This window comes from Gekko japonicus, unplaced genomic scaffold (assembly GCF_001447785.1).
Source record: "Gekko japonicus isolate JY-2015 unplaced genomic scaffold, Gekko_japonicus_V1.1 scaffold2679, whole genome shotgun sequence".
In the NCBI taxonomy this organism is placed as follows: Eukaryota; Metazoa; Chordata; class Lepidosauria; order Squamata; family Gekkonidae; genus Gekko; species Gekko japonicus.
Window position 1 is genome coordinate 57,089 of NW_015172088.1, and position 15,297 is coordinate 72,385.

The 15,297-nt window shown below is 48.0% G+C and overlaps 1 protein-coding gene across 2 annotated transcripts; it reads right to left on the reverse strand.

The window, feature by feature from the left end:
* Nucleotides 1-2,654: 2,654 nt before the first annotated feature.
* Nucleotides 2,655-14,575, reverse strand: SETD6 (SET domain containing 6). Of its 2 annotated transcripts, XM_015420918.1 has the most exons (8): nt 14,447-14,575; nt 12,186-12,330; nt 11,712-11,853; nt 9,942-10,136; nt 8,004-8,127; nt 5,693-5,873; nt 5,077-5,219; nt 2,655-3,148 (listed from the first exon to the last, which is right to left on the reverse strand). In XM_015420918.1, exons 1-8 carry the CDS (start codon nt 14,546-14,548, stop codon nt 2,834-2,836), a joined length of 1,347 nt encoding a protein of 448 aa, XP_015276404.1. In that variant the 5' UTR covers nt 14,549-14,575; the 3' UTR covers nt 2,655-2,833. The 2 variants fall into 2 exon arrangements, with proteins under 2 accessions (XP_015276404.1, XP_015276405.1); XM_015420919.1 differs by lacking the exon at nt 12,186-12,330 and having other exon boundaries at nt 14,447-14,489.
* Between the last annotated feature and the right edge of the window lie 722 nt (nt 14,576-15,297).

Sequence of the window (15,297 nt, forward strand, 5' to 3'; positions counted from 1 at the left end):
TCCGTCATCGAGGCCATCTTCCGATACCGCTCTACCCAAGTCGAAACCACCAGCATCGAAGGTGCAATCCTCCGCTTCCACGCCGGTGAAAAAGAAGGCCAAACCAAGTAAGGAGCACAAGTCCGCAAAGAAGGGCTCCTCTAAGTCCCTTAAGGTGGCAAAGAAGGGGAAGGTAGTGGTGTCTGCACTGGGTGATGCCCCTAAAGTGCCTCCCGCTCCAACGGCAGTATTGATACCGGAGGCCCAAGCCCCTCCACCGACACCGACCATTCAATTATTGGACTCCCCTATACACCAATTGGAGCATCCTTACTCCGACATCGAGATGGTAGAGCTAAGTCATCAGATGGATGCACAGCCTTCTCCCTCTCCCTCCCGGTCGTCGACATTGACGGTATCGGAGGCTCCCGAAATTGATTCCCGTTGGGATCGACATACTTCTAACAGCACGCAGCGTCACCCTCCACGTCTGCATGTTCAATCTGTCGATATCGACGACCGGGATTACAGAGACTACTCTCAAAGGCAGGCTGCTGGCTTGTCTCTGAGACATCCACGGTCCAGAAGTCGATCCCCCCGAGTCTTTCTACCCCCCCACCACCACCTCTGTCTTGGGATCAACAACAGCTTAGGTATCTTTAGAGGGGTTATCCACCATCCATGCCATGGCTGACTCCGGCGGGATATTCCGACTGGGATCGTTATTCGTCCCACTCTGCCCACAGATCACGGTCGCCCCACAGGTCAAGACCTTCGGCATCTTTGTCGCGTCCTCCTGCCGATGACCCTTCCCACCACGATCCGGAACCTAGTCGTCCATCAAATCCCCCAGTCGTACCACCTAAACCTTTAACCAGTCAAACTGACGTCACTCCAGTCCAAATACCATCCCAAGATTCCTCTGACTCTGTGGAAGAGGATTCGGATACCAAAGCCTCCGAGGTTCATACCTCTCCTGACCATAAGTCTCCTGATCAGGCTGTCGCTGATGACCTACCCATATCCCCATCTGACAATCTCATGTCATATACAGATCTCGTCAAAAGAATGGCCCATTCTCTAGGCCTCTCAGTCGTCCAACGACACCCTCAAGTGTCTGATGCAGTTTTTGATATCGTACAGCTCGATACCTCTGCCACTTTGGCGTTATCGATGTCTACGGTCCTTCTATAAGCCGCTAAGGCACCATGGGAGAAGCCTTTGTCAGCCCCAGTGTCAACTAGACGCCTGGATCACATGTATAGAGTCCAGGAAACTTTTTATTCTCCCACCCTCAACCAAATTCTATGGTTGTAACCTCCTCCAAATCTAAAAGAACTCTGCACCTTCTGATAGGGAAAGTAAGAAATTGGATGCCTTTGGCAGATGCTTCTACTCTACAGGAGCGTTGGGAGTGAAAACCACAAATTACTTGGCCTGCATGAGCAGATATCAATACACTCTGTGGGAAAGGTTTTCTGAACTCCTAACTCACCTTCCTGAAGATAAATTACAGGCAGCCAGAGTTATTCAAAAGGAAGGCATGGTGTTGGAGGGCGGGTGGTGTGAATGCACAGATGACCCCCATATAAATATCAGATGGGGATGAAGCACCACATGCCTCACTGCTTACAAAAAAATATTGGCAGTACATTAATCTCTTTCCCTGGCATCTTGGCATGCTTCATTTTCCTGTCAGGTTTTACAACAAAAATGAATTCTATGTTGTTGCGGACGAGCAACTAGTCCTAATTCCACATGGGGCCTGACAGTACATTTCTTGGTTAAAATTTTAAGTCACACAAAAAGGAGGAGATGAGTAAGCCACAGTCTGCCCAAGCTTCCCGGCTGGGCAGGAATTTAAAACTCAGTGTCCAGGATCCTGCACCACATTAGTGCCCTTCTCCAGCATCAGGATGCAACAGAAAGTTGCAGCATACTCTCTCCTCTGTACTGTCTTGCTTAAGTTGCCATGAGCACATGCCCTTAGAACCTAAAAGCAAGTCCTGCTGGTGCCTGATACTGTTCCAGACAGTATCGGGTAGGGTCTGGCCTACCTAAGGGACCACCTTTCCCCACATGTACCCCAGAGAGCACTGCGTTCAGGGTCCCAAAACTGATTGGCCCTCCAGGGCCCTAAGGACTCCAGGCTGGCTATAACCAGGGCCTTCTTGATGGTGGCTCTGTACTGGTGGAATGAGCTCCCAGAAGAGATCAGGGCCCTGTGGGGACCTCTTACAGTTCCACTGAGCTCTTCCACCAAGCTTTCAACTAAGGAGCTGTATTAAACACCGAGGAGTGTACCTGTTTGGTGAGAGCCAGTTTGGTGTAGTGGTTAAGTGCTTGGACTCTAACCTGGGATTCCCCACTCCTCGCAGCTGCTGGATGACCTTGGGCAAGCCATAGTTGTGTCAGAGCTGTCCTCTCAAGGACAGTTCTGGAAAGAGCTCTCTCAGCTCCACCTACCTCACAGGGTGTCTGTTGTGGAGAGGGAAAGGAGTTTGTAAGCCGCTCTGAGACTGAGTGAAGAGTGGGGTATAAATCCAATCTTCTGTGCCCTACAGCCTGTGCCCGCTGCACAAATTGAGCTGGTGAGAATACCATCAGGATTGTATCGCCACCTAAGTAGCAGTGCAAACTTGAAACCTCCACTCTCGCACTTTATTAGACCATGTTCCAGCACTTTAGGTTTTTTTTTAAAATGAAGTGTCATTTTATGATTATGTTATTTGTAACTGTTAAGTGTATTTATATGAATCTTCTGTAAGCCCCCCTGAACCTGCCTTGGTGGGGACGGTGGGGTATAAATTGAAATAATAATAATAAAGAGGGAAGGCTAGAGGTCCATTCGCGACTATGAACTTACTAGCTCAAGTAACTGTTGCAGGATTTTCTTCTGCCCATAACGCACGTGCAGGGCAAACTGTTCCCGGCAGTTCAGTTTTGAAAAGGCCTGCTGGTCGCTGAGCACGTCTTCCTCTGCTTTCAAACCAGAGCTGTATGCCTGCAGCGTCAGCAGTGTGGCGTCAAAGAGCAGTTTCTTCCAAGATGCCTTGAGTGTTGGGATCATGGAGAGCGTCAAGTCAGTGTTCCCATTCTCACCCATTTCGTTGGCCCAGCCCTCTTCCTCTTTGAACTCCTTGAACTCCTCTGCAGGCATGCCCAGCACCTAAATCCAAAGGAGGCTGGAATGACTGGCGGTCCTTCAGTGCAAATGCACGCTCAGTGCCATTATCTCTGCCACTGAGGGACCTGATCAAGTAGGCTGTGTGGCTCGTGAAAAGGTATGCTACAGTTCATTTTTAGACTCCTGTTGTACACAGGGCCAACACGCGTATACATGCGTTCTCCTGATTTTACAGAGCTCAGTGCGCAGGTTGGGGGGGGGGGAACCACACCAGTAATGCAGGAGGGCTAGGTTGGGACTTAGCCTTGTGGGACTGCACTTGGGGGGCTTACAGGTGCAGAGAACACCTTTTTTTTCTTTTCAGTACTTTTCAGTCTCTTCTCCTCTCTAGTTAAAAGGTTCAGATAGTAGAACCAAGTGTCAGACCCCTGGTCAAGTTATCCTCAACAACACTCTCTTAGGCAGTGATATGTTCATTGAGTTATAAGATCCAGGTCATAACGGTACCGTGTCAGAACTGAGGATTTTGGCGGGTACAATCACAGATATAGATAATTCAAATGAAACCCCTCCTAAAGGCCACATCCATCCCGCCTAGCCACAGCGTGCCTACCCCCCTTTCACCTGGGAAATATACGATCCCATTATCTACACAAGCAAGCTGGCACCAAAAGTTTCAAGGATGTTCCTCTCTAGGAAGGCTTCTTTGGAAGAGTTACGGCCTCTAAGATAGCACAGTCACACACTCCACACTCGCCCCTCCCACACACCTAAGGAATTCCCTCCCCCTGCATTCATGGCAAACTGAACAGAGCAATGTTTGACACCAAGCTGTCTTAACACACACACACACCATTTTAAGTGAGAGCACAGGATATGGGAAGTGAATGAATTTTATTGTTACAGCGCATAGCCAGCAATTATAAAAAACCATAGAAGTAACTTACGATAACCAAATGGTAAAACTACCTTAAAAACTACAGGGTTACTAAGGAACAACATTATGTAGTCATTTTGATCACTAAAACCAGACTTAGGAATACGCTGCAATGGAACACATTTAAAAAGAGTAAAATAGAATGACAAAAAAGGCAATAAGGTTTAAAATCAAACAGTCCTATCCCAAGTGACAACCAGAACACTGAGAGCTTTTACGACCAAGGAGCAAAATTTTGCAATGTCTGGATTTCAATGTCTCAAATAGGTATGGGAAGTGGGTTTTTTGCCCTGAATTTCTATTTGGCTTGAGCTGGAGGGGTTGTGATTCAGGGTAACCACCTGCTTTGCACACAGAAGGACCCAGGTTCGTTCCAGAAGGAAGAATTGGGTAGAAGATAATGTGAAACACCTCTTCGTAAGACTCAGATGACATTGACCCTAGCCTCATTAGTCCCCAGAGATAATCCCTCTTCCTCCCCATCCCCTCATATTTCTCTCAAAGACTTGTGTTTTAGCTGGGGTAAATGTCCTCAGCTGTGGTGGTGGTGGTGGGAGTGTTTTTCAAGTCACAGCTGACTTGGGGTGAACAGGTAGGGTTTTCAGGGCAAAAGATGACCAGAGGTGGCCTGCCTCTGCATAGCAACCCTGGGCTTCTTTGGTGGTTTCCCATTCGAGTACTAATCCGGGGCCAATCCTATTTAGCTTCTGAGATCCAATGAGATCAGGCTAGTGTGGGCCATCCATTTCAGGGCATCCTGAACTGCAGATCTTTCTGAATAGTATGTGGGGGGCAACCACTTGAAGAAGTCTGAAATTTCTATAAGTCTGGAGAATGGGAGATATCGCCAATCTAGGCTGTGCCTCTCCATGCAAACAAAAAGGAGCCTGGCAGCACAATGTTCCATTCCTTTGACAATTAAACTCTGTCCACTGCCTCAGGTCAGTCTGCCAGCAGGCAACAAGAGTATCAAATGCTACCCTTCAAGCTAAGTACTCTGCCACCAGACAAAGCAGTCTACCAGAGCACTCACCTTCAATGCTGTAAACAACTCCTCTTCAGTCAAGACCTTCTCCCAGCCTATCACAAAGGCTCCTTCCTCACCCACCATCTCCATCTTACAAAGAAGATCCCACTGCTCCAAGACCAGCTGCCGTTCTACATCTGTTTTTGCAGCTAGGTGGAGGAAGCAGAGGCAAAAGAAACAGTGTAGTTCAAACAGGCAAGCCAGGCTAGACTGAGCATATACCATTATTGCATCTCTTAGCCTGCAATGAAAAGCAAATTGCTTCCCCGTGTTTTCTTCCCATATGCTTTGAAACGACATTGAGGGGCCAACCTTTCCCTTTACAAAGGGAAGCATAAACAAAAAGACACACGGGCTCATGTGGCCTAGAAGACTGAATGCCAGGCTCTGCTCCTCCAGCCTCACAGCAGAGTTGTCTCACAGATCTGCCAATTTCTGACAGGTGAGGCAGGCGGCACAGAATGCAGCACAAACCGCACTCCAATGCCTGCATTCATTGATGGAATTGATGGGCAGAGCTAGAGAAAGCCACAAGAGAGAGAGGGAGAGATGTGGACCTCCTTTTAAAAATCCTCCCCCCCAATTGTCAAATAATGGATCTTCTGATCAGTCAGTCACTTGCCTTGCAGAGCGGCTTTGCACAGCGTCAACATCTGGATGTCAGCCGCATCATCCCTATTGCCAGGATATGGTTGAGCAAAGCCATACATGTGGAGGAGCTGCCAATTGGCCATCTGTCCATAAGTGTTGAAGACCTCTTGGCCTTTGTGGATGGGCTGAATCGCCACCATTTTCAAACACTCCTGCAGAGGGAATAGACGCAGAGGTCACCAGTGGTAACCTGCTCCCGTGGGAATGCCTTGGCAGGCCACTTGTTGTGGACGTGGGAGTCTTCGAAAACTTCACAAGATAAAGCTTTGTACGTGTGCGTGTGAAGTGCCATCAAGCCACTTCCGACTTATGGCAACTCTTCGAATTACTGACCTCCAAAACGTCCTATCATGAACAGCCATTCTCAGATCTTGCAAACCGAGGGCTGTGGCTTTCTTTATTCTCATGTTGGGTCTTCCTTTTTTCCTGCTTCCTTTGACTTTTCCTAGCATTATTGTCTTTTCCAGTGAAGCTTCTTACTCCTTGATTTTTTTAAAAAAGGCTCCTTGGCCATTGTGGGAAAGTCAGAAAGAGCTTACTGCTGAATGTTTTTTAATACCAGGCTGGACTAGCACACATCAACTGAAAGAAAAAAGGTCAGCCACCCAAGAGGTCGTTTTCAAAAATCATCCCAGAGTTGGCCTCTGAGACCCTGAGACTGATCAGGGGAGACAGTAGTGAACTAGGTGGGGTCATAGTCTTGACTCCGTATAAATTTAGCTCTCAGCCTTAAGCTGGAGCCCTGTTTGTGCCTGGGTGAAGGAGGGGAGCAGGATGACCCTGGGCCACTGCATCCAACAGTGGGTCTCAGCCAGGTGGCTCTTGGGCAGCTTCCTGTACGCACACACACCCCAAGCAGACCTGACGACTACAGGCTCAGATTTGGTCCGCAGTTCATGTTTAAAAGGAAGGGGCTGCAGGTGGGCTAAGCTAGGTAGGGTCTTGACTCCATATAAGACAACTTCCTACACACGGGACAGTCAGAGGAACAGCACTCTGCTCAGTCCAAGCAGCACCTGCTTCCCCACCCTGTCATCTCAAAGTTCGCTCCATATGACTCTCTGCTAAGCAGCAAGTTTTCAGGCATCTCACTGACCCTAGTTGGGGGAGGGGGGTGTCCCCAATTGACAGAAGCCTGTCCTACAGCTGCTGAGGTGCAAGTGGGATGCACTATGCTGGGAGCATCAGCTTGAACCGAGAACCTGGACAGGAAGAGTGAGTCTGGAGCTCAAGCAAGAGATGGCTAAAGGCTGAACGTTGTCCACCAGAATTTTCTGAGGTTCCTTAGCAGTGTTCCCTCTAAGCTGAGTTAGTGTGAGCTGGCTCACTGTTTTTTAGCCTCTGGCTCACACATTTTTGTCTTCGCTCAGGCAAATTTATGCAGTAACCAAATCGTTCACTCACAACTTTAATGCAGTAGCTCACAAAGTAGAATTTTTGCTCACAAGACTCCACAGCTTAGAGGGAGCATTGTTCCTTAGCCAAGCTTTCAAAAGATAATCTCACAGCAAAATGGAATGCTACCTATGCTATCTGCAGAACAGAAACCACCAATTAAAATTTAAAAAAACTGGGCTCAAATGTTGGCTCCAGCCTGGACAGAGGCTTCTGTTTCCCCAGTGGCTTAACCAACAAGGGCCTCCCGGAGGTTCAAAGTACAATCTGTCTTCCAAGTTCAGGCAGAAACTGTGGTCCAAACTGCACGTCACGACTACCACATGACTGCCAAAAAGACCTGCAGCAGGATGCCAGCTGTCAATTCCCTTTGGGAACTCGTTTCAGAAGCACTGCAGGGACAAACGAAAGATCAGATCTGTGGCGTGCTCCTGCCTCTCCCATTTGGCATCATTTCCCCAGTCAAGGCAAATAATGCCCCGAGGTGTTAAGGGTTGGGAAAAGGGTGTGCAGGAGTGTCCCTCTTCCCCCTGTGCTGCAGCCTCAAGTCAAAATGGACCCCTGCGTCACTTCTGACACCAGTTCCCACATGGAACTCACAGGTGGCGCCCTTCTGCAAGCCCCCGTGGTGTTCATGTTGTAGAGATCATTCCAGCGGCCAGCCTGCCATCAGCAACCACAAGGAGGCTCCCAGTCAGCCAAAGGGCAGGAGGAAGAAAAACGACAAGAGGTCCAGACCAGATGTAGGCACACACTTGTGCCTCCATCAGGATACCCCACACACACTCTGAGAAGTCTCACTGCAGAGTGAGCCCTGAAAAGCTGAAGGATGTGGAAGCGTATGTAACAGGGCCCAACTGGATTTACGAACTCTAGGCTCTGCTCACCGGGGAATACTCCAAGTTGGCATTGTGACTGGCCACATGATTCAAAAGGTCTGCCATGGGCACCATCATGGGAGGGTTGGGCTCCTCCTCGTCCTCCTCGTCCTCCTCCAAAGGCTCCTGGAAACTGGTTGGAGAATAAAATGAGCAGATGCCAGAACAAGGCAACATGGAACAGAACAAAGCCACAGGGATGGCAGCAAGCAGGAAAGAGATGCCAGTGGCTCAAGAACCTGCACAGCTGAGAATGGCAAAAATACAGGAACCAGCACCAGATGAGAACTGCAAGGAAACTCAGGGACTCTTGAGCTTTTATGTTTGGGTAATGATTCTTGGTCCTGACCGGGATATCCTAGGGTAGCTCAATCTTGTCAGATCTCAGAAGCTAAGCAGGGCCAACTGTGGTTAGTACTTGGATGGGAGATCACTGAGGAAGTCCAGGGGCTATAGGCAGAGGCAGGCAATGGCAGACCACCTCTGAACACCTCTTGCCTTGAAAACCCCAGGAGGGTCACCATAGGTCAGCTGCAACTTGACAGCATTCTCCATCACCAATGATTATGGGATGAGGTGCTAGGAAACTGGAAGGCGGTAGAAACTGGAAGAAATTGGAAGGGGGCGTAATCGGAAATTTCACCTTCCAAGATTCTGCAAGTTATCAGAAGCTTCAGGAAGCTAACTAACTTAACTAGTCTTAACTAGTCTTCAGCTACCAACACTCTGTTCCTCCTCAGCATAATTAGTTCTCATCAGACCAATATGATTGTCCCCCATCTTCTGGTTAATTCATACTTCTCTAAGGAGTCTCCCTCCCCCTGGCTGTGGATGGCCAGTGAGGCCAAGTGACACAAAACACTAAATTTACAGTTGTTTAAAAACGTATACCCCACCTCTCAGCCAAAGGCTTCCAAAGCAGTTTCCACAGAAAATCAACATTTAAAACAATCCAAGAGTAGTCACAATTGCCCAAACTCCCAAGAACGTACGCTTGGTGTGTGCTAACAACTTCTTTATTCAATGAGTGATTAAAACGTGGAATTCACTGCCAGAGGATGTAGTGATGGCCACAGACACAGACAGCTTTAAAAGGGTTTAGACAGATTCATGGCGTAGAGGTTCATCAATGGCTACTAGCCATGGTGACTGAAAGGAGCCTCATCTACAGAGGCAATAAACCTCTAATACCAGTGCCAGGAGGCAACATTAGGGCAGGTCTCGGCCTCTATGCTTCATTGTTGGACCCCCAAAGTAACAGGCTGGCCAGTAAGTGAGACAGAATACTGGACTTGCCGGACCACCAGTCTGGTCCAGCAAGGCTCTTCTTCTTACGTTCTAGAGATTGCCCTGGGGTAGGACATCTTTATTTACTACGCTTTACAGTTTGCCCCTCTGCTTCTAATCCATCTTTGAATTGATCTGCATAGCCTGAAATATTTCTGCCTCAGTCCACTTGAGTTACACATTCAGTTCAAAGGAAACGCTTTCCCTTAAAGACTCTTTCATCTGTTCAGGCCAGAGAATTAGATGGGGAACAGAAGAGTGATACAGCGGCAGTGACAGTTCTCCTCTCCAACAATCCCTTGCACTCATTCCTACTCAAGACCTAGAGGGATCCCTGTACATACTCAGCTCCCTGGGGAGGGCAAGTTATGCTAAAATTGCAAAATGGGTCTCCCTAATTCCACATATGGGGACTTCTCATCCCTCTGCGCATCCTACAGCACTTGTGGAGGGGAGAGGCTGCTATTGCAGTGAGAATACTGACACCCCCTCAACTACTTCCCCCCCCCCCAAGTCAGCCTATTCACTTTGAGGACCTTCGGATAAAGAAGGGGGATATAAACTTCAGGAATACATGAAAGCCAATTGAGAGACGATAGAACGGTGCTGGGGCATCACTTCAGTCCTCCGCAGACCATCTGCTGTTGCCTTCCCACTTACCTGTAGGCCATGACAAATGCCACCAGCTTCTTGTACAGCTCCAGTGTGTGCACCTTGGGGTTGAAGAGATCTGGGTGGGCCTTCAAGAAGGGCAGGATGATAGAGGAATACTCCATCTGGATATTGGCCAGGTCTTTGTCCACAGCTTCTAAGATCCCCGTACCCTGCAGAAGCCTCCACCGTTCTTCCTCGCTCCTGTACAAAACAGCAAGCAGAAAGTGCCATTTCCTTTTCACAATCAATAAATAGCCCGCACTGGTATTAATGTAGCACTGGCCACAAAGACAGTTACTCTCCCAATTGCCTTCTTAGTATCCTCTCAGTTTGGTGTAGTGGTTAAGAGCGCAGACTCTAATCTGGGAGAACCGGGTTTGATTCCCCACTTCTCCACATGCAGCTGCTGGTGTGACCTTGGGTCAGTCATAAGTTCTTTCAGAGCTGTTCTCTCAAGGGCTCTCTCTTGAGAGAACTCTTTCAGCCCCACCTACCTCACAGGGCATCCGTTATGGGGAGGGGAAAGGGATTGTAAACCGCTCTGAGACTCCTTTGGGTAGTGAAGGATGGGGTATAAATCCAACCTCCTCCTCTTCAAGCCAATCTGGTTTTCCTTGTCCCAGAGAATACATATGGTTTCTGTGTACACTCCCTTCACAAGTATTACTGTTTTTCCCACCACTCTCCTCCTGTAACTTTTCCTTGTAAAAATAAGCCTGCTTAGTTTTCACTGTCACGAGACACCTCCATAGACACTACATCTGAGAATATTTATTTTACTACATACTGCAAGAATGCACAAAATGTGAAGTGCTGACACAAATGATGTGAGTGCCTTACCTGCTAGATATGCTGAGTTTATATTTTATTAAATTGTTTAAAAATGGTTAATTATTTAATTGTTGGTATAAACTTTATTATACATTGTTAACTTTCTGTACAAGACCTCATAGCTTGTTTGTTTTTCCATTTGTAATACTTTTGATAACATTAATAAAATATAAAGTTTTTTAAAAAAGAATAGTTTCAGGTGACAGCCATGTTGGCCAGCAGTAGAACAGTCATGGAGGTCTCTTAGTCTTTGTATCCCCATCAGAAGGTGGTAGAAGTGTTGTAAAGAAGGAACTCAGGATGCAAAGGTACAATGCATATTGTAATCAGGTTGATTAGATCAGAGGGGAAATGTTTGGGGGGCAGAAACTTATGTCTCTGCAGTCCTCAAAGAAACTTCAAGAGGAGAGTACAACATGAGATTGATAAACCTGACTTAATTCACAAACACAGGGCTAATTTGGGACACACACAAATTCAGGGCTGACACAGGATTCGTATCTCACTACAGATGAGTGAGATAAGAATCCCTACTCATATCCAATGAAGGGAGTTTTGCCTCTTGAAAGTTTATACCCTGAAAATCTTGTTAGTCTCTAAGGTGCTACTGGACTCGAATGTAACCACACAAGAATAAGATAATTTAAAAGGGATAAGAAACAAACTTGCCTCTCAAAACACCTAGGACTTTCTCAAAACAAACTAAGGGGGACATGGAGGGGTGCTCAGCACAGAAACACCCAATCATGTCTATCCCACAGCACCCCATCCTGTGCTATAAAGCTAGTGTTATAAAGCATGGTTTTCAAGCACTGCTATACAGCCAACAGGTCTAGATGAGTCTTTTCCTAGAGGTGCCCGCTTCTGCCCTAGACAGAGTCTGCATTCTTTGCCACCCAGAGCTGGACATTGATAGAACAGAACCATTACACCATAGCCTCTTACCAGAACATAGGATGATCTAGGCCACTGAAGTTAGGCCACAGGGAAAAGTAAGTCCCCCAGTGAGAGTTACTGATTGTGGATTCATGGAGAAGAGAAATCAGGAGGGGGACCCAGCCAGACTGACTCTGCAAGGAGTCTTGTTCTGTTGAAGACAGAGAAGAGAGAGCAAAGGAATACCAGAAGCCTTTTCTTTTTCAGGGAACAATACACCACCTGAGATTAGCTGAGCAACTGCATCTTTTCCAACCTTATTCTAGTAGCAGAACAGGAAGCATGTAACTTTTTCAGGAGCTGGGGAATTTGCAGGGCCCTCTGCTAATTTGTAAGCAATAAAGTGCTTACAAAGGGACCTGCAGCTACTCTGCAACCAAACGGGGCATAATGGGACATGACAATGCACAACTGCCCCAGATTTTAAGCCCGGGTTTCCTCACCAACTCTACTGGTTCCCTGTGTCCCATATGTTTCTGGTACCTTTCTCCAGAAGGGAAGACAAGGAACTTGTGTGTTGTGAAAGGAGTGCAGTTCTTGGGACAGTGAAAAGGACTTCTCCAGTTGGAAGGTCCTCTCTGGCTATCAGGCCATAGTCAGCCACTGTGCCTTCTCTGCTCACACAGACCTGTAAGAGAAGCAAAAGACTCACTGGCTTCCCATATCCAGAGGGCTAGTTCAGCTATTCCCTGATAAGTACAAATGTCAAGAAACATCATTTAACACAGATTTTTGTTGTTCAGTTGAAGTCAAGTCCGACTCTTTGTAACCCCATGGACCACGTCATGCCAGGCCCTCCTGTCTTTCGGCGTGCTCTGGAGTTTGCTTAATTTCATGTTTGTTGCCTCGATAACACTGTCTAACCATCTCACCCTTTGCCGCCCCCTTCTTCTTTGACCTTCAATCTTTTCCAGCATCAGGGTCGTGTCCAGTGAGTGCTCCCTTCTCATTTGGTGGCCAAAGTATTTGAGCTTCAGCTTCAGTATCTGGCCTTCCAGGGAACAGTGAGGGTTGATTTCCTTTAGGAATGACTGATCTGATCTCCTGGCAGTCCAAGGGACTCTCAAGAGTCTTCTCCAGCACCAGCACAGATTAGTTAACTATTAACAGGCTACCCAATTCACAAGCCAGGAGGATAAAGAGTGGAACAACTGTTTTCACCCACAGAGATTTTAATCCATGTTACTAGTTGTACAAGTGGAAGCAGGAAAGGTAATAATGCCCCTTTAATCCAGAATGAAATTATGCAGTCTTGTGAATTTATTTTATTTTTACTTCATTTGTACCCTGCTTTGGTCCCCAAGGCAGACTCAAGGTGGCTTACTTATAGGCACTTTATAATAGCAAATACCACCACTCTCTTGGCAAACTATGATTTAATAAGACTTCTTCTTCTTCTTTTTTTGAGCCCCCGGAGGGGATTTTTTATTCTATGGAAGAGCAGGACATAAATATTTTAAAATAAACCCCCTCAACCATTCCGATACTTTCAACTATGGGAGTACATAAATATAGAAGTTTAATAATGTTATCTGAAAAGCACACTATCAGATTTTGAGAAATCTGGGTTTTAATGCTTAGGGATAAGTCTTCAGTAAAAAAAAACATTGAACATTTCTTTTTTTTCTGTGTAATCTTTTTGGATCAGAGAAAAAAAATTATGTATCCTCATCTGAGTAAGAAGCCTGTTTCCTCTTCTAACTACTCTGTTGGCGGACCTGGACTTTGGTATAACATTAGATAGAGGTGTGTGAATATATAGTCACTGCCTCCTTTGTTTTTAATTAATACTGAACAGCAATATCCTTTTTGTTATACTGCTTTCTCTGGTGGAACAGCCTTTTGGCTTTAAGTCCTAGATAGGAAATGGTTAGGGATCGAAAGGTTTACTGTTAAACAGCATGGGACTGGGCTGTGAAACCCTTCCTGGAAAAGCCCACCCTGCTGCATCTGAACAATCACTTGGCTGCAGATATCCCCTTTTTAGGCAAGGTAGAACTGTCCGAGACTGTGCTGGATGAGATGGATTATCTGACCTCAGTCACACAGAGAAGCACAACCGTATTAATTCTCCTGGGTCTTAGTGACTTTTCACATACTTTCTGTCACAGTGACCTTTATCCTAACACTCCGCTAAGCCTAGTTTGAAGCCTCCATCCCTCCTAAAGTAAGATACCTTCCAGTAACTTTCTGGAACTGCTGGCTTGGATGGAACTTCGTAGCTCTTCCTCCCTCCATTTTACCTGCACAACAGCCCTGTGAGGTAGGCAAAGCTGAGAACTACTAGCCTAAAGGCACCACGCAAGATTCGTGCTTTCCTCCCGCCCCCATCCCACCCACACAACACCCCTGGGAGGTAGGGAAGGCTGAGCACACACAGGGCGGACCCAAGGTTCTTCCTCCTTTTTATTTGCACAACAGCTCTGTGAGGTGAGGATCTGAACTGGTCTCCCGGTCCTGGTCCCAACGTGGCCCTCTGAGGAGACTGGAAAGCGGGGGGAAGGCCGAAGCCATCGCCGCCTGGCTCCCTCCCGAGGGCCGCGACCCAGAGGAGCAGGCCTGCTTTGTGAGGAGCAGGCCTGCCTCTTGGCGCGGCTCTCTGCCGCTTCGGAAGCCGCCCGGCGGGCCGAAAGGAACCGCAGCATCAACCGCTGCCTCGGTCGCCCGGCCGGCGAGGAACTTGTCGGAGGGGGCGGTCCTTTAGGAGGGCGGGCGTGGGGAGAAAGCAAGGCCGCGCGGCCTACCTTGGGGCTCAGCACTAGGCCGACACCGTCGCACCACTCGAGGAAGGCCGCCAAGGCGCCGGTACTGGAGTCTCGGCGGACCCGCTTGGCCGAGCTCGCCATGCCGCGGATCCTTCGCTGACCACCTTCCGCCCCACCCCCACCGGCCGCTTGTTTAGAAGTGCGCATGCGCCACTGGCGAAGCGCTTCGCGCGGCTGCGAGTTCCGCAGACGCCTGAGGAGGGGTTCCCGCACGGAAGTCGAGGCAGCGAAGAAAGTCTAGCTGTCATATACCTTCTGGAGGGGAATGCTGGGGCCGTCTTGGGCCATCAGCAAAAGGGCTCCAGAGTCGCAAGCAAGAAAAGCGTTAAGGAGAGGAGGAAAGGGCAGAAAGCGGCCCGTTGTGGAATCCCGCAGCAGTTTTGGTCAAATGGCACGTTCGATTAAAAGGACGGGCAGGGAGGGAGCGAAAAGGTGTGTGAGATACTGGTATCCCCTGTGTGTAGATACAGCATGAGGCTGGCTGTTTGTTTATTCCATTGAAATAGCAAGAAGGTGGGCCGCTCTCTCCATCCCAAGTCTGCTGCTGACTCGCTGACTTGTAATTCCGCTTCAGGCTGCAACTTCAGCAGAGTGAACATGCTAGGGTTAGTTAGACCCTAAGGTGGCAATCCTAGGTGTGCAAGAATAATCACAACTCTCATGACACCTGAAAAGCTAACCAGAATGGATTCCCCACAAAAAGACGAATCCACTTGTCGCAACTGTCTGGATGGGCCCTGAATGTGGCTTCTGAAGAAATCCAATCCAGGTAGCCGTTCAGGTGCCACGGGACTTGGGTGTCTTTTTCCTGTGCCAGTCTCATGTGGCAT